Source organism: Paroedura picta, chromosome 3 (assembly GCF_049243985.1).
Source record: "Paroedura picta isolate Pp20150507F chromosome 3, Ppicta_v3.0, whole genome shotgun sequence".
Lineage (NCBI taxonomy): Eukaryota > Metazoa > Chordata > Lepidosauria > Squamata > Gekkonidae > Paroedura > Paroedura picta.
Window position 1 is genome coordinate 161,674,561 of NC_135371.1, and position 26,687 is coordinate 161,701,247.

Genomic DNA, 26,687 nt, shown 5'->3' on the forward strand with positions numbered 1-26,687 from the left:
TGGCCTTCAGGCCGCAGACCGGGGGTTGATGACCCCCGGCCTAGAAGAAAGATATAAATGAGCTATATAAAATATTTTAAAAAAATAATCAGCTCAGTGAATTTGTACCTAATGTTTACAGGGGTTAAGGGAGGTAAAAATCCCCATTTCTGGGCTCAGTCCCCAAACCTGAAAGGGAGAAGAGTGTCATACAAGAACTTCAAAAGAGGCCAGTGATCCATCTAGGAGAGCATCCTGAATCACACAGTGACCAGCCAGTTCCTCCGGAGGTCCAACAACAGGACATAAAGGCCAAGGCCTCTTGGCACTGAGATTCAGAGGTTGACAACCTCTGAACATGGAGGCTCCTTTCTTCAATCACCATGGCTAGTTGCCAAGGATAACCCTGACCTCCATGAACCTGTGAAATAGTCATTACAGCTGGAACGGATATGCCCCTGTGTTGTGCTGCAGCCCTGGGTGAAAGGGTGAGATGGAGCAATCGTCACAGCAGTCCAAAAAGGCAGTCCGAAAGAAAACATCCTGGCTGATTTAATTAATGAGATCCTGCCTACCTCTGACACAGAATGGGGGGATAAAACAGCAGTGATCACTAAATTAAAGCCAAGAAAAGAAAAATGTAAAAACCCAATGACAACAACCAAACCTAGAGAGGACAGAAACCCAGCTGCCCTTAGGGAAGCCTTTCTCAGCTTTTTTACTGTTGAGAAACCCCCGAAACATTCTTCAGGTTCCGAGAAACCCCAAAAGTTGTGCAGTCCTCAAGAATGCAGTGACCAATGATGAACCTGGAAGGGGGGCAGGTCGACATGACCATCTATCAGAGCCAGCAAGGGCCCATGGGGATTGTAGTTCATGAACATCTGGAGAGCCACAGTTTGGCCATCTCTGGACTAAGATATCGGAAACCCAGGCTTAAATCTCTTCCTTCTCATAGGAGTTTCCTTGGGCCAGTCCCATACTCTCAACCTAGCCCAGTTCCACAGGGCTGTTGTGACAATAAACTGGAGGAGATTACAAGGAAGCACGCTGCCCTGAGTTCCATGGAAAATGGGCCCTGGGGGAAGGGGGAGGATCCAAATAAATAAGGATCTTGACATTGCCTGGAGGAATGTGGAGGTTGTGACCTGGTGGCAAAGGAAAGGCATGTGCAAGGAATATAATGATGCTCAAGTGTGCAACATCCCTTAGTATGCAGAAGGGGAACAAGCGCTAGGGCAGCCACACAAAAACACCTGGTTGGGCAGTGGGCACAGAACGGCAGAGAAATTGGGAAAGCAGTTTGCAAAAGGGGATGGCCGAGATGTGGGGCGATAGAAGGCAGGCCTGCCGTCTGAGACTGGCAGTTTGCAAACTTGAATCGCTTTAGCAAGACAGATGCAAGCCTTCACTAGGGTGATGATATGTGTGCATGTGTGTATGTGTGGGGGGGGGGATGGAATAGTTTATAATACTCCCTGTTGTTGCCAGTCCAAAGAAGGAATTCACAAAGAGGCCGTGATCCTGTAGATCTCCCGACCCTGACCTTGGTCACAACCCTTAAGCAACTCACTGGCAACCTCAGTGATGGTGGGGAGAGAAACTGGAATTTCTCAACAGGCCAGTGCTTGAGCACAGTGGCATCTTTAAAACCGACCAAGTTTTATTCTGGGTAAAAGCTTTCTTGTGCAGGCCCAATTCACCATGAAAAGCTTATGCCCGGAATTAAATTTAGTTGGTTTTAAAGATGCTACTGGCCTCAAACTCTGTTGGTTGCTTCAGACTGACCTGGCTGCCCATCTGAAAGTAGAGCCAACTTGGTGTAGTGGTTAGGAGTGCGGACTTCTAATCTGGTGAGCCAGGTTTGATTCCCCGCTCCCCCTCATGCAACCAGCTGGGTGACTTTGGGCTCACCACAGCACTGAGAAAGCTGTTCTGTCTGAGCAGTAATATTAGGGCTCTCTCAGCCTCACCCACCTCACAGGGTGTCTGTTGTGGGGAGAGGAAAGGGAAGGCAACTGTAAGCCGCTTTTGAGACTCCTCGTAGAGAAAAGCAGCATATAATAACCAGCTCTTCTTCTAGAATTCCTCATGTTCTTGATTTAACAGTTTGGAACCAGGTTAACTTTCCCTGAGGTGCTGGGGGGGGGGGGGAGAAGGAAATCAGGAATTTCTCTGTGTTTTTTTCTTCTTCTGTTTTCACAGCAGGATATAAATCAAAATGATAAATAAATAGATAAACAGGACCCTAAGACTCCGGGACGGTACAGTTTATGGCTCTCAGCAAGCAAGTAGAGTCTAGTAGCAGGCAGGATGTCAGGGGCTTGTGAGGTTGCACCCACGCATACTAGGGGGAAGGGGGCAGCGTGTCAATCAAAAAGTCATAAGATGGAAAGAGTCCCAGCGGTGCATTAAGAGGGGGTCTATTTGTCCCGAGGAGGGGGGAAGGCAGAGGATGCTGGCTGGCTGGCTGGCTGGAAGACAGAGCACAGAAGCAACCCCAAACCCTGTCGGCCTTCTGTCAATTCCCCCGGCAGGAAAAGCGGGAGAAGGGCAAGGGGAAATGCGCCACCGTCCGCGGCTTTCGACCCCAGTCTCATCCCCCTGCTGGAGAGTACGAAGGGACGCCTTTCTATGCCTCGGCCATGGCCAGCTCCTCTCCCGCATCCTTGCCTGCAAACTTTGCTCCCAGCTTCGCCAGAGCCACCGGCGGGCGGTGTGTGTGTGTGTGTGTGTGTGTGTGTGTGTGTGTGTGTGTGCCGGGGGCAGGTGAGGCGGTGATGGGCGAAAGGCGACCGGGAGGAGCCCAGAGGCCGGCTGGCTTTGAGCGGCGCCTTTTCCCATAGGAGCCTGAATGGCGAGAGAGAGAGAGAAAAAAGCCACCTGGTTTCCCTCCCTCCGCCCGCAGCGCCCCCCGCTCGCCCCTTCGCCCTTGCCGGGGCCACGCCGCTTACCCCGCGCGCCTCCATTGCGCCGCCCGCTCCGGCCGAGTCCCTCCTCGGCGCATCCCGGCGGCAGGCAAAGCGCCGAGCGCCCTCCTCCTTCCCGGCTGGGGAGGAGCGGCCGAAGGAGCCGGCCTCCCTGCCTCCGCCAGGGCCGCCGATCGGAAAGTTCCCCACCGACGGCCCTCCTGCCGGCCATTCCCTCGAGCCCAGGGGCTCCCTCTCCCTCTCTTTCATAAGAATGGTCTCCATGGGGCGGTCGAAGCTAAGAAAACCCCCATGACTGGAGAAAGGAATTCTCTGCAACACCAGGAAGCACATTGGGGAAATAGTGCCTCTGAGCATGCACAGAGCGCTGCCCGTATCCACCGCCTGTCCTGCAGCATCTTCCTATTGTTTTGTTATTAAGATACTTTTTCCCCAATTTCCCTCCCCACAGGAGATCCCTCTGGTAAAATAGAAGGAAATGGACAGTTGGTTTTTACACCTCACTTTTCTCTACCTGATGGAGTCTCAGAACGGCTGAGGATCACCTTCCCTTCCTCTCCCCGCAAGACACACCATGTGAAGTATGTAAGGCTGAGAGAACTCTCACAAAACTGCTCTGTGAGAACAGCTCTATCAGGACTGTGACTAGCCCAAGGTTGCCCAGCTGGCTGCATGTGGAGGAGCGGGGAATCCAACCCGGCTCTCCAGATTAGAAGCGTCCGCTCTTGACCACGACCCCAAGCCTGTGTTCTGTTTCCAGAGCGTTCTTGGAAGAGCTTTAAAATCTCAGCAAGCCTCAGAAAAGCCACCCAGGACAACAACATGCGCTGCATGGTACAAAACAACATGACAAGAGCCCTGGTGGATCAGACCGGTGGTCCATCTAGTCGAGCATCCTGTCTCAGTCCCTCTGGAGGGCGTACAACTGATCATACAGGCTGAGCCTTCTGCCAATGTTGTCTCCCAACTTTGGGATTCAGAGGATTAGTGCTCCTGGATGTGGAGGTTTTCCTCAGTCACTATGGCGAGTAGCCACTGGATGATCACTGGTAGACATATTTGCGAGGGCTCTGCTATGTTAAAAACTGAAATTCAGAAACTAAGATTTGTTCTTAAAAATTGAGATTTTAAAAAACTGAGATTCAAACACGGTGGGGAAGAGACAATGTAATGCACAATGGGGGGGGGGGCTTTGGGTCCCCAATAGGGAGAGGCAGGATATATAAACAATGTAATATAAATCTTTATGGTTTCCACGTGATATCATACCACTTCTAAGTCTCTTTTATCCCCATTTTACAGACGTGATATTGAGCCCTGATTTGGAAAGAGGGCCTTTTAATCAAAGCCACAAATTTGTGGCAGATGTCAGAGGCCTCCCACCCAAGCCTCCCAAAATTCATCCTCCGGGGGCAGCACGTTTACTTGGCCATGTTTCAAACCTCTAGGCTGACAAGATGGCCAACTATTTGGAAACATTTGCAATCTGATACAGGCAAAATATTTAAAATGGGTGTAATCCAGCCAGCAATAAGCTCTTTAAGGCTATGATCCTAAACAAACTTATTGGGAATGAGTAACTCAATGGCTGTACTGCCTAGTTTGCAGATCTGTCTAATGCAGCCGTTGTCAACTTTTTTACCGTTGAGAAGCCCCGGAAACATTTTCCAGGCTTCAAGAAACCCCAGAAGTGGTGCGATCGTGCAGAATATGGTTGGGAAGGATAACTAAGGACACACCCACCCAGGGGCCCTCCTCTTCCCACCCCCTCCAGGCCCATCATTGGACATTTTGGGAGGGGGAGGGCAGGTTGACATGACCGTATATAGTCATATCACCCAATAAATGTTTAACAAATTTAAAAAATATATATAAAAAATTAACTCCCACCCATTTGGGATTCCCTTTCAGGGCTGTCAAGAAACCCCAGGGTTTCACAAAACCCTGGCTGAGCAAGCCTGCTCTAACTTTTAGATTCATTTAGAATCAGTTTGAATTTTCGAATCTTTCTCCCATTGAAATCAAAGTGATTCAAAAAATGGCTTCTTATGGGTTATGAGTCTAATTAGTCTAAATAGGCAACCTTTGCGTACACAAAATGCTGTACAACCTCAGTGTCAAGTTGCTAACTGACCAGGAAATGCATGTGAATAAGGGGGAGTTGGTTCTTATATACCGCTTTTCTCTACCAGAAGGAGTCTCAAAGTGGCTTACAGTCGCCTTCCCTTTCCTCTCTCCACAACAGACATCCTGTGAGGTGGGTGAGGCTGAGAGAGCCCTGATGTTACTGAAGAAGAGTTGGTTCTTATATGCTGTTTTTCTCTACCCTAAGGAGTCTCAAAGTGGCTTACAATTGCCTTCCCTTTCCTCTCCCCACAACAGACACCCTGTGAGGGAGGGGAGGCTGAGAGAGCCCTGATATTCCTGCCTTCCCTTTCCTCTCCCCACAACAGACACCCTGTGAGGGAGGGGAGGCTGAGAGAGCCCTGATATTACTGCCTTCCCTTTCCTCTCCCCACAACAGACACCCTGTGAGGGAGGGGAGGCTGAGAGAGCCCTGATATTCCTGCCTTCCCTTTCCTCTCCCCACCACAGACACCCTGTGAGGCAGGTGAGGCTGGGAGAGCCCTGATATTACTGCTCATTCAGCATCACTATCAGGGCTGTGAAGAGCCCAAAGTCACCCATCTGGCTGCATGTGAGGGAGTGGGAAATCAAACCCGGTTTGCCAGATTAGAAGTCCAAGTTCCTGGATCATTCTTGAGTACACAGATATGAAGAAATAACCCCATGAAGGTTTTCATTGTGTAAAGTTAGACATGATCACCAGCTAATGTCTGCCACACCTAGGAATAGTTACTAGGTTGGGTTGACAAGCTGGCAACCCTATTTATCCTAGTTAATGTGCGCATCAACAGATCAATGTCGCCAATTCCCCTCGTAGAGCAGTCCTGCACATTCTCTTATTCTGTAGGTTCTATGTGCGGTACCGTTTCTTCCAGCATTATTTAAGCTGCAATTCCCTTTGAATTTCAGTGGAAAAAAGCAGGTGACAAATGAAGGAAATAAATACATCTGACCTCTCAGCTCCAACTCCAGCTGGGTCCCTTGCCCAATTCGGCTTTCAAGTTCCACAGGAACAAGAGTCTCAAACTGAAAATTCAAGGGTCACTAAGGACCATGAGCATCTGGAATGTAAGAGCACTGCTGTGTCATTTCCAGACTGCAAGAAATGCACTGATTAAACAAGGACCCCTGGAAACTCAGAAGCTACCTTTTAGAAGAGGCTGCCCACTGTATCTCTGCATGATCAGGCCTAACTTCCTTCCAGCCAGCCTCAGCACTGGACTGATCAATCTCTCATGTTCCTGCATCAAGCGTGATTGCAGACACGTACCCAAATTAACTGTCAGTTGCAATCCTACATCATAGAATCAGAAGGGGCCACACAGGCCATCTAGCCCAACCCCCTGCTCAACACAGGATCAGCCCAAAGCATCCTAAAGCATCCAAGAAAAGTGTGTATCCAACCTTTGCTTGAAGACTGCCAGTGAGGGGGAGCTCACCACCTCCTTAGGCAGCCTATTCCACTGCTGAACTACTCTGACTGTGAAAAATGTTTTCCTGATATCTAGCCTATATCGTTGTACTTGCAGCTTAAACCCATTACTGCGCGTCCTTTCCTCTGCAGCCAATGGAAACAGCATCCTGCCCTCCTCTAATCATCCTACATTGGGGCTTTCATTTGGAAAATCGACTAAAAATAGTTCCTCATGAAAAATACAGGGGCATTTTCAAGGGAAAACGATTCTTACTTTCCCCCAAAACAAAAGCATTCCAGCTGCAGAATAAGATGGAAGCGTGCCTCCAAATGTAATTCAGAAAAAGAGTGTCACGGCTATCAAACCTGACCACAGCAGAGAACCAGGTGGCAGGGGTTAGGAAAACCCCCCCCGTCTGCCTCAAATTCTGGAGAATTGCAGCCAAACAAAGGCCCTGCTAGACCAACTAAAGAGTTTATGTATACTCAGTATAAAGCAGCTGCAGATGTACATTTAAAAGGGGGAGGGGACCATAAAGCTATGCAAGGGTCTAAGTCCTGACCCCAGTCGTTGGCTGCTAAGAGAACACCACGCTTTCCCCTATACCTCCACGGTTATGTCTGCTGCTACAAAGTCCAGAAACTTGGTTTCAACAATAACTAATTAATCAGGAACTCAGCTGCTCACCAAATCTTGACACACAAAACACACAACCATGCCTCCTAACTAGGGTTGCCAGCTATGGGTTGGGAAATGCCTGGAGATGGAGCTGGGAGTGGGAGGGATTGGAGGTGGGGACCTCAGTGGAGTATAATGCTATAGAATCCACCCTCCAAAGCATCCCTTGTCTCCAGGGGAACTGATCCCACAGCTTCAGCCTGAAAGAGCTTCCATTAGAGCTACACATAACCTAGTGCTCCCTGCCATTTTGTGGGTGGCTCCTCCTCCTGCAGCAGCCATTTTGGCATTACACTCATCTCCCTGTCTCCAAATTCCAGAGGTGCCTGCAGGCTCAAAAAGGCTGGGAGCCCCTTCCTAGCTTAGGAAACTGGCTGAGTGGAGATTCGAACCCAGGTCTCCCGCCTTTGTAGACTGACATTCTAACCCCCTATGCCAAAGCAGCAGATGGCCTCATCAGCCATCTGTATAAACTAATCGCCGGCCATTTTCAAAGGGAACCACTCCCGTTCTTTGATGGGCCTCACATCCACTGTGCCAATTGCATCCCATGGAGATTTAGCTCACTTAATTGAGCAATTACTTAAAGCCAGACTGTGGTTCCCCCCCTCCCCCATCCAATAACCTAAGAAATCCTTGTTTCGTTGACAGCTCTACGGATCGTCTCTGTCCATGCAATGTTTCCCATGCGTTTGCTCCCAGGCCGACTCCAAAGGGCGAGCGCCAAGTCCCGGGGTGGGCAGAGCAGAGCCGGGCCAGCCACGTGCCAGATTGAATTGCTGCCTCTCTGCAGCAGGTGCAACTCAAACCGTGTGACGGGAAGACATCCAGACCTCGCCAGTTGGCATCCACCTTTCCCCACGCTCCAGAGAATGTACGCACACAAGGGAATGTGCACACGCTCGTGAACACGCTCAAGCAGCTATCTTGGCTATGAGAAGAGAGGGGGTCCAACGCGCTCCCAAAAGCGTCCCCCGTTTTCCATCTACGAAATGCTGGATGCCGTTCTTTGGCCGAGGCACCGTCTGGAGCATGCGATGCTGTGGCGTCTGGAGCATGCGTTTCGTCCGGCGTCTTCCGCGCCCACCAACAAGAGACACTCAATACTCCGGGAACAGCTAATCCATACCGCATCTGATCGGCATAAAAACAGCAAGCTCCACCTTCTTTGCCGATATCTAATTGCCCAGGGATTTCACAGCCGGCCAAAGCTTCCCATCTTAAGGGAAAGCTAAAGACGGGGCCATGTATTTTCGCCTCTACACGGTCTTCTTCTGGAGGGCCGTCGCGCTGAGCCCTTTGGAGGGATGCGATAAATGAAGTCATTTAAAAAAAACACACCGGGAGTCGGATTGCATGAAGCAATTTAAAGTGTCGTGTGAAAATGCCCTTTAGACGCAGAGCTTTTGAGGCCTAATGCGAAACCGCAAGTGCGGATGGAGGCTGGCCGAAGGGGAATTTCAGCCCTGGCCATTTGTTTAGGATTCCAGCTGGCAACGCACTGAGGGCCAAAGAGTCCTAGCAACGCATGTCTCAGCTGTGTTCCTTCTAATTGAATACTGAGTGAGCGGCAATAAATTGTCTTTAATCTCTGTCACGAAGAGCTTTTTTATTTCAAAAAACTGGTTTTGAGCTCTTTTCTGGGCTTTGGCCCTGGGCTCTGCTCTTTTCCGAGGCCTCTCTGTTCTGCAGGGAGAACAATCTAACTCTTCTGCTGGTTTTCTGAGGTGGACACGCAGGGTTCTCCAGCAAGGGATGTACAGGGGTGGTTTGCCATTGCCTGCCTCAATAGCGACCCTGGATTTCTTTGGTGGTCTCCCATCTGAAGAAGAACTAGGGCTAAGCCTCAAGTGGGTAACTGTGTTGGTCCAAACTGCTGGTTTCTTCTATTTATCTCTGGAATTTGTTAACCATTTTCATGATGCTGTATTTTCTCATCAACTGTTCCACTTAATATTTCTGGTAAGGCCTTAGAGGAGGAGTGTGCCTTAAATGCCACTCAGCGCTTAACGCACACTCATGGTGGCTGTCCCGCCCTGAGTGCCTCCTCCTCCAACCGGCTTGCCTGTCTGTCCAGCAGCCAGCCAATCTCCTTCTGTCCCCCATCCATGATCACCCCCTCCTCCTTCCACTTTCCTCCGAGGCTCAGAGGCTGCAGATCCCTGCTGCATGAGAGCTGCCCCTGCTGGTGAGTTCCCTTCCCAGGGGCTTCTAGCCTACAGCCTTTCCAGGTCCCCAATCTAGCACCTGTTGTAATCCTGAATGCAATGGGCTTGGCCCCTAGTTTGCCTATACAGATGAATGGATTACTTCCATTCTATGACATTGTATCTGAGGAAGGGTGTATGCACGTAAAAGCTTGTACCTTGAATGACACTTTATTTATTTAATGTATTTATAATTAGGCTTATATCCTGCCGCTTTGTTGCCAGTTTGGTGTAGTAGTTAGGAGTGCGCACTTTTAATCTGGCATGCCGGGTTCGATTCTGCGCTCCCCCACATGCAGCCAGCTGGGTGGCCTTGGGCTCGCTATAGCGCTGATACAACTGTTCTACCTGAGCAGTAATATCAGGGCTCTCTCAGCCTCACCCACCCCACAGGGTGTCTGTTGTGGGGAGAGGAAAGGGAAGGCGAATGTAAGCCACTTTGAGCCTCCTTCAGGTAGAGAAAAGCGGCATATAAGAACCAACTCTTCTTCTTTCTGAGAACTTGCGGTGTCTTACAACTTAAAACTCTCATATAAAACCCATTGTATCCAGGGGCCCAAAGATGCCCTACAACCACAACAATTGGCGGCCGAAAAATTCCCTATCCTATTTGTTGGTCCCTATCCTATTTATTGGATTCAAAATTTGTTCAGGGTCAAGCCTGCTGCACTTCCAAGATCTGATGAGAACAGGCTAGCCAGGGCGACCCAGGTCAGGGACCTAACTAGCTGCATAAAACATTTTTTAATCCCCCTTTTCTTGGTATCACAGTGGCATACACAGTCTTTCCTTCCTCCATATGTTCCTCACAACAGCCTTGTGAGGTAGGCTTGGCACGACAATGGATAAGTCACGTTGCTGGGCGGCTGAGGAGGACCCAAGTCATCCTAACGCAGTGCTCTAGCCGCTATGCCTCATGCAGATTCTCCAGGGGGACTGTTCAAGGGCCAGCCATCGTTCTCTCCTCCCAGGCTTTAACCGGCGGGGTCCCCTGCAAACACCTCCCTGGCAGGGAACCCTTGGGCTGCTTCCTTGGTCTGTGCCAGGCTGGTCCACCGCTAAAGGGTGGAGAGAGAAAGCTGCCCCCCTTTTTCTTCCAGCAGGACTCCTGGGGAGGGGCCATGGCTCAGTGGTAGAGTGTCTGCTTGGGATGCAGAAGGCCCCAGGTTCAAGCTATGGCTAACAGGACCAGGCAGGAGGTGATGGGACAAACTTCCATCTGAGATGCTGGAGAACCGCTACCAGTTTGAGAAGACAATATTGACCCTGAAGAGCCAATGGTCTGATTTAGTGTATGGCAGCTTTAGGCACATGGCTTTTAACCACAGCACACCCAGGTCACAATTCAGCTCTACATACTGGTAGTAGAGCTGTTTCTGAGGTGTAGGGACTGAGGAAGCTTCACCTGTTGAATTTCCTCTTATTGAGCAACAGCAAAAAGGGCAGGAGCCCTGCTGGAAAACAGCTTCCTCCCTGTCGGGGACCCCAATCCTCTCCTGTGTTTCATTCTCTCAACAATCCTGCAAGGCAGGTCAGGTTGAGAGCGAGTGACTAGCCCAAGGTCACCCTGCGAATGTCCATGGCAGAGTGGGGATTCGAACCTTGGCCTTCCGTATCCTCCTTCAGCATCCTCACTGGATGCCTAAGGGAGCTCCCAGTTGTTGTTGACTCCTTAAACCTCCTGTAGTACTAGAAGCACGTGGGACTTCAAGTATTTAAAAGGCTGCCATGTAGAGGATGGAGCAGAGTTGTTCTCTCTTGCCCTGGAGGGACCAACCAGAACCAATGGGATGAAATTAATGCAAAAGAAATTCTGTCTAACATTCGGAAGAAGTTCCTGACAGAGTGGTTCCTCAGTGGAACAGGCTTTCTCGGGAGGTGGTGGGTTCTCCTTCTTTGGAAATATTCAAACAGAGGCTGGAGAGCTATCTGACGGAGAGGCTGATTCTGTGAAGGTTCAAGGGGGTGGCAGATGACAGTGGATGAGCGATAGGACTCTGTCCTGCATAGTGCAGGGGGTTGGACTAGATGACCCAGGAGGCCCCTTCCAATTATATGATTCTAGGATTCTAGGATGTGTTCACCTCTCCTGATCTTTCGCACTCAGCTTGCTGGTCCCATGCTAGTCCAAGTGCGAGGAATCATTTCACACATTCCAGAGTGGCAAGTCTATCCTGACCCACTGCCTGATGCTCAGCAGAGAGCCAAAACCAATCAGGGCTCCCCGAAGGCACAACGTTGATCGCTCAACACCTTAAGGTTCAATACCCATTCAGGGTTTCGATAGACTTTGCTCAACGTGTCGCCACTAGAGGACTCTGGCATACAAAGTGTGAAGTGTTTCTCCCCTGGAAAAAAGCATTGATACGCAAGCTGGAGTTTGGGCTCTGGGCTTTGCTCTTTGTTTGTGTGTTTTTGCACATGCAGGTCATCGCAGGAGGTTGCGGCCATCATGGGAATGTTCGGCCTGGGGAAGAGGAGGTTGAGAGGGGACATGAGTGTTGCCTTTCAGTCTCTGAAAGGTTGTCACTTGGAGGAGGGCAGGAAAAGGTTCCTGTTGGCAACAGAGGGCAGGACCCGCAGGACTGGGTTTAAACTACATGGAAAACAGTACCAGCAGTGGAACCCACTGCCTAAGGGGGTGGCGAGCTCCCCCTCACTGGTGATCTTGAAGCACAGGCTGGACAGATAATTATCCCGGATTCTTTAGGCTGATCCTGCGTTGAGCAGGGGGTGGGACTGGATGGCCTGCCTGGCCATCTATGATTCTATGATTCTAAGCAGTGGCTGGACAGATCCAAATCCTGGATGCTTTAGGCTGATCCTGCACTGAGCAGGGGGTTGGGCTAGATCGATTGGTCTGTCTGTCTGTCTGTCTGTCTGTCTGTCTGTCTGTCTGTCTGTCTGTCTGTCTGTCTGTCTGTCTGTCTGTCTGTCTATCTATCTATCTATCTATCTATCTATCTATCTATCTATCTATCTATCTATCTATCTATCTATCTATCTATCTATCTTTTTCGCTCCTGTGAGCAGCTCATGACAAATGGTCATGTTGACCCTCCCCAATACACAAACGGCCAATGATGGGCCTGGAGGGGTGGGAAGGGGAGGGGCCCCAGGTGGGCGTGTCCACATCTATGCTTCCCAACCATATTCTGCACAATTGCGCCACTTCTGGGGTTTCTTGAGGCATGAAGATTGTTTCAGGAGTTTCTCAACAGCAAAAAAGTTGGGAAAGGCTGCCATAGACAGAGCCTGGAAGTGAGGCTGGTCTGACTGTAGGGTGCCCCATTTCTGCAAGGTGTTCCATTTCTGGGGAGCACCAAGAGCAATGTTTGAGAATGGCAACTACATGCGCAAAGAATACCGGAGGGAGCAACAAGAATGACAGAAACATGAGAGAGAGAGAGAGAGAGTTGGCATGGCAGCCTCACTGTTCCAGTCCAAGCCAGAGACCTCCCATATGCACACAGATACATGCGCAAGCGCATAAAAATAAAAACAAGGAAGAAATCCAAGTCCTTTCCAGCATAATGTGTTGCTTGGCCCTCGGAAAGCAGCCTCCACCTCGGAGATCAATTTGATCTGAGAAAGCAGACGAAACCAGCAGGAGGGCACGGAGAAGGAAATGAGTGGGGCCTTGTGGGCTTTTACTGACAGAGATCTCGTAGTTGAGGTCTTCAAATCCGAGCCAGTATAAACTCAGAGCTACGAAATGCAGACTGTTTTGACTCAAGAGGCATGTCACTCGCAGACATTAATTCAGAAGGGGAAAAAAACCAACAAAGATGCCCAACAGCTGAATGCTCACTCCAAGCTGAACGGACACCCAATGTGGCCCCGGACAACTGAGCCTTTAGGGAGGCATCATTGCAAACATCAATGGAAATCATATACCACAAGGGTATACTTTAAGGCAGGGGTAGTCAGACTGCGGCCTTCCAGATGTCCATGGACTACAATTCCCATGAGCCCCTGCCAGCGTTCGCTGGCAGGGGCTCATGGGAATTGTAGTCCATGGACATCTGGAGGGCCGCAGTCTGACTACCCCTGCCTTAAGGGTTGCTAGGTCCTTGCTAGCCCCCAAGGTGGGGTGGGATGTGGGCAGGATTGCCAGCCCCAGATTGGGAAACTCCTGGAGATTTTGGGGAGGGGGGCTTGGGGAGGACAGACGGGTATAACGCCATAGAATATAACGCTCCTCCAAAGCATCCATTTTCTCCGGGGGAAGTGATTTCTGTAGTTAATTTATTGTTATTTATTTATTATTATTCGACTTATATACCGCCACTCTCGGCCCAGCCAGCTCATAGCGGTTCACATTAGAAACAGAAAACATTAAACATTTACAGATTAATACAATCCGGTGCAATTTGACGGCGGCAACCGTTTATCCCCTACTCCGCCCCCCCCCTCCCCAAGCACCTCAACTCCTCCATTCCCAGTTGAAATGCCCAAGTAGCTGATCCCAGACAATATTGGTCTGGGGGGGATAGATTACAAGAAGAAAGGGGGGGACCCGATCTTATTACCCTGGTCGCAGCCTGGCCTCAACCAAAGGCCTGGCGGAAGAGCTCCATCTTGCAGGCCCTGTGGAACATGAGTTCTGTCAGGGCCCTCAGCTCTTCCACCAGGTGGGGGCCAGGACCAAAAAGGCCCTGCCCTGTTCGAGGCCAGGCACAAATCCCGAGGGCCCAGGACCACCAGCAAATTCATACCCACAGAGCGAAGAGCCCTGCGGGGGGCATAAGGAGATAAGTGTTCCCACAGATAGGTAGGACCTAGACCGTGTATAGCCTTGAAGGTCAAAACCAAAACCTTGAACTTGATAGTTAGGCAATGAGGTGTAATTCCAGGAGCTACCCAGGTCCCACCTGGAGGCTGGTGTCCCTATAGAATCATAGAGTTGGAAGGGGCCACACAGGCCATCTAGTCCAACCCCCTGCTCAATGCAGGATCAGCCCTAAGCATCCTAAAGCATCCAAGAAAAGTGTGTATCCAGCCTTTGCTTGAAGACTGCCAGTGATGTGTACCTATGCTGATTCTAGTCACATGCAAGTGACATACCCATTTTCTGGGGACCACATATACTCTGCAAGCCCAAGCTGGGGAGACCCAAGCATACATGCAAATTGTAAAGGAAAAGACAACCACGCCACTCATGCATTAGGGGAACAACATCAGCCGCATGTTACATGTCCAGATTCCATCCAAGCCAGGGCTCCTGTATTTTTAACAGATGCACAGAAAGGGGGCATTTTAGGAGCTGCTTTCTGCCATTCTACTGAAAGAGGGAGAGGAGAAGCTGCCCCTGCAAAAATTCTCCCTTGCAACCATCTTTTAAAAAGCTAAAGGTCCTGTCTAGAATAAAAACTGGCAAACCCTAGAAAGCATTACTAAATGATTTCTCCATGCAAGGACTGGGGGGGAAGGGAGGAAGATGCATCTGGCTTAAATGTAGGATATAGGGGAAGATGCTTGAACAGATCTGGCCTGGAAAGGAACACCAAGAGATGCCTGATCCTAGCCTAACCGTGCCATCTTGAGAATACTTCCCTGAAAGGAAGACCTACTGAAAAGGATGGGATTTACTTTTGAGTAGACCCGCTTAAGATTGTTCAGTTAGTGGCTCATCTTATTCCAAACCCATGGCCAATGTATCTGATCTAGCAAGGATAAATTTCATGCCAGCTGATTTGGATTCAATTCCCTCCTTATGTCTGGGGTGTCCCAAAGTGGGGGGGAGCCTCAGGAAATCTGCCAGGGAGAAATTAAGCATTCGGTAGCCATAGCTCTTAGGTAACACTGCAAACTTGGCAAGAGGGAGAGACCGACTCTAGATGCTGGCAACACCGAAGAGGAAAAGGATGCATGAAAATCGGGCAGCATATTTCTAAAACTGGGAGTTCAAGATGTAGGGTTTTAATAATCCGACGATTTCAGTTTATACACACATTCACAGCAGATATATATATAATATAAATAAATGGATAGACGGGACACATGGCAGAGCTGAACATTTTAAAGAGGCTGGCCAAAGAGTTGACTCTAATTTCCTCACTGTCTGATTTTTCCTGCCGGGCCAGTCACCGCCCTAGACCTGGCCGGATGGCACCTGCCAGCCCAACAGGGCACCGAAGGACGGTTGCTCCCCCTGCTGGTAGTTGTCTGACAACGTAAGAGGAAAAACTCCTGCAGGTGCCTGAAAGGATGTCCCACCTTGAGGACTGAGAACTAGACACAGATTACTGGAGAGCTGCAAAACGGCAGGAACAGTTCACAGTGGGAAAGTGATGGGAAAGAGGGGGGGAGAGCATTTTACTCTTGCTCTGCCTGCCGTCCTGGTTCCATGGGTAGAAAGGTAGTAAAACAAAGAGGGTAGGTCACCTTGTTCCTGGCTGCCTCCTTCCCTGCCCCCGCCAGCCCTGCGTCTGCTCTCCTGCTGAGATTAAACCTTCAGTTTTAATCCTCAAAATTTACCCTACGGATTAAAGCTTGCATCTTCCCTATTCTGCCTTTTTTCCCCCATTTGCAGCGGATGTTGCTCATCTTTGGATTGCAAAGAAGGGGGGGGGGACAGGAAGAGATGGGATTAAGATCTAGTCTAGACTAGATAAATAAATCCGTAAATCACAAAAGGATCCCACCTGGACACAAACGCCACAGCTGTCCTGCAGCTACACCGGCCATCTCAATCTCCAGCCAGCAGAGGGCACTCTAATGCAAGCCAGCTGGCCAAATACATAGGGTAAGCCCCCCCTCCCCCCCAATGTGTTGGTTTCCCCCTCCCACCACTCCACCTGCAGGAAGGGCGCTATGAGGCTGTGAAAGGGCCCCATGTCTGTCTGTGGACAGTTGTGGCTCTTGAGATGTTCTACTAAATGGATGCTAGAACTCAGAAGGCGGCAGGAAAGTCTAGGCATGCCCCCTCAGTGTTTATTATTTTAGGTTCAATGCATTCGTTCAAACCACTGGATACCTAAAAGTTTAAGCACTTCACAGGCATGCACCTCGATCCCCTCTATTTATGCACATGGAGGCGGTTTTGCTTTTAAGGATCTTGAATGGAGCGGCTGATCAGGCAGCCCTTTTGACTGGCTTGACCTGTAAAACTACCTTCTGGCCAGTAGGCCAGTCAGTCTTGAGGTCTATAAAAACCAGCCACCTCCCAAGTCAGCCTGATGTTTTTCTTTGCTTTTACTGGTGAGTCCAACCCTCCCATTCTCGGCCAACTCTATCCCAGACCCTTCTATCCCAGACCCTTGCGTGAAATGCATCCTGACCCACTATCAACACAAAGCTATTTATTTATTACTTAGATTTTTCTTTTGAGGTCTGCGGTTTTACTTAAGCCAAGCAAAGTAGCTGCAGGGGCCAAATTAGCACGCCAGGATCAGATCTGCCATGGCTACTGATTTCCAGTATGCAAACTAAGGTCTGCGTGAGCCGAAGCAAGGTTGAACGGAGACGTGGAGCCTGGCCCAAGTGCTTCCTTGCTGGGGTCACGCTTAAATCAGGCCATTTACCAAGGGGCAGTGCAGTGGAATGGGTGCAAACCCCCAGGGTTAGCCAATTCTTAGACTCGCCCTTTCGAGAGAGAAGCTGCTGTCTCCTTTCATGCCCATGAAGCTGATGGAGCCTTGGTCCCTCTAGGTCAGCACTGTATGCTCAGCCTGGCAGTGGCTTTCCAGGGTCTCAGGCTGAGGTCTTGCACATCACCACCCAGGGACAGGCTAAGGGAGGAACCTGGGAGGTTATCCCAAACCTAGCCAAAAACAGGAATTCTCTTCTGGGGATAGGAGGTTTCCTTAGTCCTGCGTTCTAAGAGTACCAGAAAGGGATTCAGGGAAGACGACAAAGTTGTTGCTATATAAGTAAATGTATTTGAACAAGCATATGCTGCTAAACCGTAACCTAGTCCTGACTCTTTTAGCTAGCTCCCTTCCCCGCCCCCCAAGAGTTTAATAAATTCTACTTTCTTGTTTGTTAAACTTTGCAACGCCTCTTGTGTGCCGGGGTTTACTGAGGCAGAATGACCTTTCCGTGGTTGTGAGAGAAAGACTCCTTAACCCAGTAGGCTGGTGCTGCTTTCCCCTATACCAGCAAGGCCTGAGTGGGACGAATATAATAGAGCCCTGAAGGGAGAATGTTCATCAAGCTCATCAGCAGAAAGAAAGGGAAAGGGATTTTCATTTGAAAGGAAGCCAGCCACAATCCCTCTCTCCCTTGCAAAAATAAAGATGTCTCGGGCATAAGGGTTGGGTTAAGTGCCTGGTTCTCTCCTGACTGGGACACGGGCGATTCTAAATAAATATCCTAACAGAAAAAGAGAGAACCTTTCATTGGTGGTTGCTTTCTCCTGTGATTTTGAAACTTATCTTAGAAGTTTTCAATATTTCAACCAACTCCAAGTTGCAATCAAAATTCCATGCATATAATACCGGCCTTCAGCTCGTAGGCATGGGAGAGCTTTGTCCAGATACTACTCCAACTGAAGTTTGTTGAAATATTGAAAACTTCTAAGATAAGTTTCAAAATCACAGGAAGAAACCACCACCGATGAAAGGTCTACTTTGAAAATGGGACAAAATCTGGAGTCTGTTCTGGTTGTTTCATTTATCATTAAAACAGAGATTATATAAATATATTGTTAACCGATTTTGATAGCCTGGGACAGGTTCTCTCTTTTTCTGTTAGGATATTTATTTAGAACCGCCTGTTTTGCCGTGATGTAGTTCTATTGTGACACGGGCGAACCAGAACCTGGGACCTTCTGCACACCCGACAGAAGCTCTGCCACGATGCCACGGCCCCTCCCTGAGAGCAGGCCAAACCATCCTCCCTAAATGGGACTGCCAGGGCCGAGCCCCCCCCCCCCCAATCCCGGCTGCCCTGTCCAATGCATGCATCCTGGGTGCCTCACCTGGCATTCCCAGGGGCCAGGTGTCCATGCCAAAGCCCCTTTGTCTCTGGAGGGGGAGCAGAGGAAGAAAAGGAGGAAAGTGGGAGGAGTTATACAAACAGTCCTACCCGAGCCTGCACCTCCTGGGCCGGAAGCAGCCACGGCCTTACCGTGTTGAAACCCGGGAAGAGGCCCACAGCCGGCTGCGCCTCCATGGGGAACGAGAGGAAAGGCTTGAGGTCGAGGGGCGGCTGCATCATGGCGGGCGGCGGGCGCAGGATGGCTGGGATGGGGCCCGCCCGACTCAGGCTGCCTAGGCAAGGAGAGACAAGGAGAAGCATAAATGGGGTTGTCCGGCAAGACAAGCAGTGCAGAGCTCTGTATCATAGAATCATAGAATAATAGAGTTGTAAGGGACCTCATGGGTCATCTAGTCCAACCCCCTGCACTATGCAGGACACTCACATCCCTATCGCTCATCCACTGTCACCTGCCACCCCCTTGAGCCTTCACAGAATCAGCCTCTCCGTCAGATGGCTATCCAGCCTCTGTTTAAAAATCTCCAAAGATGGAGAACCCACCACCTCCCGAGGAAGCCTGTTCCACTGAGGAACCGCTCTAAGTGTCAGGAACTTCTTCCGGATGTTTAGATGGAGCGGAGCCGGAGAGGCCTGGGGCCACATCGAAAGAGACGGCTATCCTGGGCCGGAGCAAAATTACAGGGGGGAAGAGTGCTGCAGTGTAAAAAAGCAATTTCTGAAGCAGTCACAGTCACTAGGCTCTGCATAGAAATATCTCAAGTTCACACGCACGCAAATGAGCTAATCAGCATCTAAATTGGCAGGTGGGGTTCAGGGGAAGTATGTCTGAACAGCAACTTTCAGATCTCACGGTTGAGTTTTGATTCCATTCCAGATTTGGCCTTTTATCAGTGTTCAGAGCATGCCAATGCAAGAATATCGAGGAGTGTACAAAATAATTTTGGTAATTTATGTTAAGCAGATTTTGATGCTGATTTGGTATGCGGGGTTTCAATTTAACTTGTTGCGTAGCATTTGAATATCTAATATTCTGAGAGAGAGTTGAGATGCTGGGGTGGGGGGGTTACAATTAGGCTAATGCACCCAAACAATTGTGAACACAAACAAACAACAACATTTTACACTTAGTTTGTTATTCCTGTAAGGCAGGGGTAGTCAACCTGTGGTCCTCCAGATGTCCATGGACTACAATTCCTATAAGCCCCAGCCAGCATTTGCTGGCAGGGTCTCATGGAAATTGTAGTCCATGGACATCTGGAGGACCACAGGTTGACTACCCCTGCTGTAAGACACCTGTATCTGTTTACTGATTGATTACTCACCCTTTGCCTATATATCGGTACACTGGGAAATTCCCATTTGATTGTGTCTGAGGAGGTGTGCTGAGCACGTGAAAGTTTACACCTTGAATCAAACTTGGGTTGGCCTTAAACAACCCTTCTCAACTTTTTTACCCTTGAGAAACTCCTGAAACATTCTTCTGGCTTCCAGAAACCCCAGAAGTGGCGTGATCGTGCAGAATATGGTTGGGAAGCATCGCGGAGGACACGCCCACCCAGGGCCCTTCCCTTCCGACTCCCCGCAGTGTTGAAGTAGGCAATGTCTGGTGTACAAAGTTAAGAGGAAGAAGAAGACCCTGAAGGGGGCAGCAAGAAGACTGTTAGGTAGATCAGAGACTTCAGGACCTTTCTATCTTTTAAGGGTGCCTTTTGTCTGTCTCTAGACTGATACTCTCAGGGCAGTTTCCTGCTTCTTCTAAAGGAAGCTTCTCTCACTCCTTCTTTCCTTGAGCTAGGATGCAGTTCAGCATCTATCCTCTCCTCTGCACTATCTGAAATGTCCTTCCATAAATACACTTTTTCTCCTTTAACCTAAAGATAGCGTGTGGATATCAAGGACTTATCCGCTCTGCTAACAGAGGGTTCAGGGGGCAACACGCATGGGGGGTGGGTGGGTAAACATGACCATATTTATCATCTGATAAATGTTTAGCAGAGCCTCTTGTGGTGCAGAGTGGTAAGGCAGCAGACATGCAGTCTGAAAGCTTTGCCCGTGGGGCTGGGAGTTCAATCCCAGCAGCCGGCTCAAGGTCGACTCAGCCTTCCATCCTTCCCAGGTGGGTAAAATGAGTACCCAGCTTGCTGGGGGGTAAACGGTAATGACTGGGGAAGGCACTGGCAAACCACCCCTTATTGAGTCTGCCAGGAAAACGCTAGAGGGCGTCACCCCAAGGGTCAGACATGACTCGGTGCTTGCACAGGGGATACTTTTACCTTTACCTTTTAAATGTTTAGCATATTTAAAATATATATAAAAATTAATTCATCCCCACCCATTCAGGAAACCCTTCCATGGCCATCAAGGAACCCCAGGGTTTCATGAAACCTTGGTTGAGGAAGCCTGGACTAAAACATTGTTCTGATGCTTCAGACCAACCTGGGTACCCACCTGAATTTTGAACCCCGTATTCCTCGCACACAGAGAGCGTTGCTTACTGTGGCTTGGAAAATTCCTGAAGATTTTGGGGGCGAGGGGCCCACAGAGCCTGGGGAAGGCAAAATGTGAGGATATGATCCCATAAAACCCACCCTACAAAGCAGCCATTTCCTCCTCTGTTGCCTAAAGATCAGTTGTAATCCCAGGAGATCCCCTGCCACCACCTGGAAGCTACAATAAAATAAGAGTGGCAGGACCCAGTGAAGGACCAGACATAGGGCAAGTAAAGAGGCACTGGGATACCAATATGGCGAATCAAATATACAGAGTAGACTTTTATGGAGTCTTCAAACTTCCATTGTTTTTTATTCTTTTATATTCAACAAATCCCAACGCGATTCGCTCTTTGGCTTTTTCAAGGGACTTAAATTTCAATGTTTTCAAAATCAACTTTGCTACTGAGAAACAATCTCCTAACAGTGAGTAAGATTGTTTTAACAGTTGCTACTCGTAGCTCGCATGTACACTGCCTGTAGATCCTCCAACTCTTTATCAAAAATGCAGTATTATTACTTCTACGACGGCTTCAGGTATAGCCGGCGGATCTCATAGAGGTACGAGGCAATCACAAAATACCAAATGCAATCCGATAAGGCAGCAAAGCCCTCCAATTAACAATGCAGGAGGACCAGGATTACAGAACTGGAAAGCGATGCAAGCCAAAACTGTCAAAGGCAACAAAAGCCGTCTGAGGCATGACGTGCCATAATGAAGAGGAAAGGTAGAGGACATTGCAGTGAAAAACGGTTTCTAGCATCTTCCCCAAAGGAGCTTGGAACAGCGCAGATGAGATCATCCCAATGTGACTTTAAATTTTTTAGCATAGAATCATAGAGTTGGAAGGGGCCATACAGGCCATCTAGTCCAACCCCCTGCTCAACGCAGAATCAGCCCAAAGCATCCTAAAGCATCCAAGAAAAGTGTGTATCCAACCTTTGCTTGAAGACTGCCAGTGAGGGGGAGCTCACCACTTCCTTAGGCAGCCTATTCCACTGCTGAACTACTCTGACTGTGAAATTTTTTTTCCTGATATCTAGCCTATATCGTTGTATTTGAAGTTTAAACCCATTACTGCGTGTCCTCTCCTCTGCAGCCAACAGAAACAGCATCCTGCCCTCCTCCAAGTGACAACCTTTCAAATACTTAAAGAGGGCTATCATGTCCCCTCTCAACCTCCTTTTCTCCAGGCTGAACATTCCCAAGTCCCCCAACCACACCACAATAGTTTTAAAAATGCTTATTTCACAATAGTGCGCTCACTTAAAAAACTGGGAATAAAATCCTGCAAGGACACAAATCAGCCCTGCGAGGCGGGTTAAACTGAGAGTTACAGGCACGCCGGAAGTTTGGGGAGCTTCTTCCGTCAGCAGGGAGCTGAAGCTGGTCGTGGCGATGTAGGTGTGAGGAGCAAGCACCTGCGCTTGACCTTAGAGCAACTACATAAATATGAGAGTGAAATCTTACTGCGCATGCATGCGCAAGTCTCTGATTATGTGCCGTGGATATTTGCAGTCTTGCTGAAACCCTTAGCTGGTTCCAGGGCTCGAAGGAGCATCCATGAATCCCAGTCCCCCATTCTGTGCATGTGGGGGCATGTTTTCTGCTCCAAGAATCTCACACGGCATTAACCTTGCAAAGTCAGAATGGTCTTCCCTACGCTGACGTGGCCCTTTGAGAGAGCAGTGGGGCCCATCAAGGAGACCCCAGGACTGAGCAGCATGTTTTTGAATCGTAGTAAGTCCCAGCTCAGAGCAAACCGGTAGACGCGTTTGCCACCAATATGCGCTGCAGTTTTGCCTAGATGTAATCCATTTCACAGGTTGTCAATTTGCATGTCTGGGAGCCAGTGTGCTGTAGTGGTTACAGTGTTAGCCTAGGGCAGGGCTGGCCAAAAGGTGGCTCTCCAGATGTCCACACACTACAATTACCATGAGCCCCTGCCAGTATGCTGGTAGCTGTAGTCCATGGACATCTGGAGAGCCATCATTTGCCACCCCTGGGCTAGGATCAAGGTGTCGCACATCTAAATCCCAACACTACCATGGAAGCTTGCTGGGAGACCTTGGGCCAGTCACACTATCAACCTAACCTACCTCATGGGGTTGTTGTGAGGACACAGGCGAGGACAGGAGAACAACATAAGCTGGTTTGGGTTCTCATTGGGGAGAAAGTATCAGGGCCTGGCAGGAGGCTCATGGGAGTTGTAGTCCCCGGACATCTAGAGATCTGCAGTTTGGCTACCCCTGAATGAACTAATACATTGCATGAAAGCCAACCGGGGTTTGCCATATGCTGGATCTTTGAAATGCAGCCTGACGCAAGTTCTGCAGAATATGTCCCTTCTTTCCCGCTGTTCCACCTTAGGGTGCTGAATATCTGCAGGAGCACCAGAGTATCCCTGTGTGTATAATAGCCTCCTGAAAAAGTTGCTTCCCTCAATCCCCATCTTCATGCACAATAAGAAAACTGGGGCTGTGAGGCGCCTATAATTTCTTCCCTGAGCACAGCAGGGAAGAAGCAATAAGGAAACTGACAATGGAAATTGACAAAAGCCCTTTTCACTGCTTTTCAATGCAGCCTTGTGGGTAAACATCAAAGCACCCAAAACAAACAAACCTCCCCTCCCCCCCACGGAAAAAAAACCCACAATTTTTTTCCTTCATGTGCAAAAGTTTGTATTTCTGCCCACTGATCAATTCTTCAAATAAGGGCAGGCTCCAAGTCTGGTAGAATTCAACAGGAGGAGGGTCTGGGATACTTGTCTGCTCTGGTGGAATGATTTATCAGATTATTTTTGTCTGTATTTTTCTCCAAGAGGCTCAAGCCAATGCCTGCAATCTTCTCCCAGTTTTAACCCCACCACAGCCCTGTGAGGTAGGCTGAGCTATAGAACAGTGACTGGCCCAAAGTCACCAGTGAGTTGTAATGAGGGCTTAATGCAGCCTTTTTCAATTTTTTAATTGTTGAGAAACCCCTGAAACATTCTTCAGGCTTCGAGAAACCCCAGAAGTGGAGCGATCATGCAGAATATGGTTGGGAAGCATAACTGTGTCCATGCCCACTTGGGAACCGCCCCTCTACCCCCTCCAGGCCCATCACTGGCTATTTTAGGAGGGGGGACAACAGGTAGTCACGACCATATATGATCATATCACCCGATAAACGTTCAACAAACATTAAAAATAAATAAAAAATAACTCCCTCCCATTCAGAAAACCCTTCCAGGGCCCTCAAGAAACCCCAGGGTTTCATGAAACCCTGGTTGAGAAAGCCTGGCCTAACAACATGGTGCATTTTAAACCCGTGGTACATTCCTGATGTTGTCTGGGAGGTCCCTGCTTGGAATCTGAACCCTGGTTTCCTTGAGACTAGTCACTGTCTCTCAGCCCGAAATGAGTATGGTGGATCACAAGAGGACTGATCCTGCGTACCAAGTTTGGAACTTAATTCCTGAATTGTGTTGAGAAACTCAGCTCTCATTGTTTAATAAGGCATGTTTCTAGTCCTCAAGAGCAATGCACAAACGTGCGGGAACAATACCCTGCTAGAATCCCAGATGGAGGGGTAGATTTTCCACCAGCTGAGGCAGGACCAGGCTCTTCTCCCACTTCTCGCACCATTAGCAAAACTGCAATAAATACAGGCTATTGATGGGCGGTGGGTGGGTGCAGAATGAGCTATGCCGAAGAAAGAAATTATGCAAAACATCTCTATTTGCATAAAATATTTTAGGTTGCAGGAGTAAGATTTTCTGTGTGCGGTATTCAGATTATCCTTTTTAAAAGGATTTTTTTAAAGGTCAGATTATACACAGCCACGGACATACATTCACATCAATGTGAGGAGTTGCCGACACAGCATGTTTATGCAAATCAAGATAACGAGCGTCAGGGTGCAAGCAGCAAATGATGAATAGCAGTGATTAAATCAACCAAAGTCTGAAATACAGGCGGAAATTTGCAATTTCCACCCTGATCAATCAGTGGGCCTGACAGCAGGCAAATTTGGGAGATTAGGGAATCCTGAAGGGCTCCTCTCCAAGGGAGTTATGAGCTTCATTCCCATGAAGCAGACTTAATGAAAAGCCAGAGTTCAAGAAAACAAAGCTGAACTTACAAGTTCATCATGAACTATTGTTCATCAAGTATCTTCTGGGCACTGTTCATGAGCAGGCCTACCATCAAATATGTCCTTACAGCTCAAAGCCTCCAGGGGGTGCTGCACACTAGAGACAGAAACTTGCTCCCGCCCAGGAACCATGCACTCCTGTGCAGGGGTGCCCCTATATGCCACTATGACACCAAAGCCAGAGCATTCAGCAAGGCAGGAGGGAGGGTATGTGTGCCTGCGCAGAAGATACTCAATGAACAATAGTTACGGTTAAGCGCCACTTTGTTTTCATCATCGATCTGTGCAGTCCCACATGGGGATTCTAGCAAGCTACTCATCAGGCAGTGGGGCATGCTCTTGTCACTTAAAGAGTGAACGAAGTACTGCCTTCCCCACTGTAGCTTCTCACCTTGCCTGCAGATCCCAAGTGTAGTGGCAATGAAATGTGTCTGCTGAAAACCATGCAGCAGCTCAACATATCTCCATCAATGGTACTCCATAGAAGAAAGCTGCTGAAGAAACCATAGCTATAACAGAATGGGTACAGCTGTTTACCAGGCAAGGCAACCTGGTAAAAGCCATAGCATTCTCTAATTGCTAAGACAATATACCAGGACAAAGTTTGAGAGGAAGCCATTTCCTCTATTAGGACTGGGAAACATAAAACAGTGTTCTATCCTTGCAGAACTCCATGGTTCTCTTAAGATAAAATAATAAAGCCCAACTAACATCTAGGGAGTGAAACAATTTCTCATTTTCTGAGCTTTGTGCAGGAAAAGAGACAGGCAAAATAATATCTTGGAAAAATATCTTGGAAAAATTGGAATCTGTTAGTTAGGACTACTCTCTTGGGAAAGAACTTCAAAAACAGGGGGTCCACTTGAAGAGCTGCTAACTCCTTCTGTTGAAACAGCCACTAGAAAGCATACCTACATAGAGAAAGTCAACAAATATGTGATTTAAGCATCAGCTGAGCCAAAACAAAATTAGATCAATCAAAGCCTGGGACAAATCCAGTTATCACCGGGCTACATATTCCCAAGATAGAATATGGTAGAATAGACTATCCTAACCTATGACCTAGTCTAACTATAGACAAAACTCATGCATTAGAGGTAAATGACCTTGCAGGCAATGTCAAACCTGTATCTTGTCTCCAAACCTAACAGGAGCAGGAAGCACTACTAGTCAGAAAGACGATTTCAGGGATGGGACTGCCTCTCTAGAAGGGGGTGGCTGGTGGGTCAACCTAGGTCGGCTGGAACCTTTATGTCTGTGATAACCCCCCACTGTTGTGGGGAAAATGGCTTAGAGGTAGGATACTGGGCCTAAAAGGGTTAGAAGTAGCCCCTCTAATAAGGATGTCAGGGCTGCCATACAACCAACCTTGGCTTGAATGGGGAAGGGCCTGGTTGTGACACCCCCAGTCACTTAGCTATGCTTATTTTTCTTTATCAAGGACTGTGTCTTGTCAGACCTTGTAGAGAGAAACATCAAGCCCTCAAAAGGTAAGTCCTCAATGTTGTGCTTGATCCCTATAGGCAAGGCAGTTGATGTTAACCAAGCATGGCATCTGAGTACGATAGCATTTGCTGTGGCACGTACTGCAGAATCCACAAAAAGCCAACCTGTGCTCATCTGCTGCTTGGAGAATCTGATGGCCTCAATATGCAGGACTTTTCTGTGGGCAGAAGCTCCAGGAACAGTAAGAGAAGAAAAGCTGGTCACCAGTCACGTTGGTCCAATAGTTTGAAATCTTAAAACCCAACGCACAAAAAGAATAAAATTTCTATCTTACGACA

At 48.8% G+C, this 26,687-nt stretch overlaps 1 protein-coding gene across 9 annotated transcripts in view; it reads right to left on the minus strand.

Moving 5' to 3' along the window:
* The window catches only part of ZNF385A (zinc finger protein 385A), a 238,801-nt gene that overhangs the window by 82,394 nt on the left and 129,720 nt on the right, over window positions 1–26,687 (minus strand). For 4 of the 9 annotated variants that reach the window (XM_077329094.1, XM_077329092.1, XM_077329091.1 and 1 more), the window contains exon 2: window positions 18,367–18,551. The exons of 1 other annotated variant lie outside the window; for it this stretch is intronic. In XM_077329094.1, the coding sequence (XP_077185209.1) occupies window positions 18,367–18,498 (132 nt within the window). In that variant the 5' untranslated portion in view covers window positions 18,499–18,551. Of the gene's footprint in view, window positions 1–2,933; window positions 3,275–18,259; window positions 18,552–26,687 lie in introns of those variants that run through there. 4 more of the 9 variants (XM_077329093.1, XM_077329087.1, XM_077329090.1 and 1 more) reach the window with 4 other exon arrangements.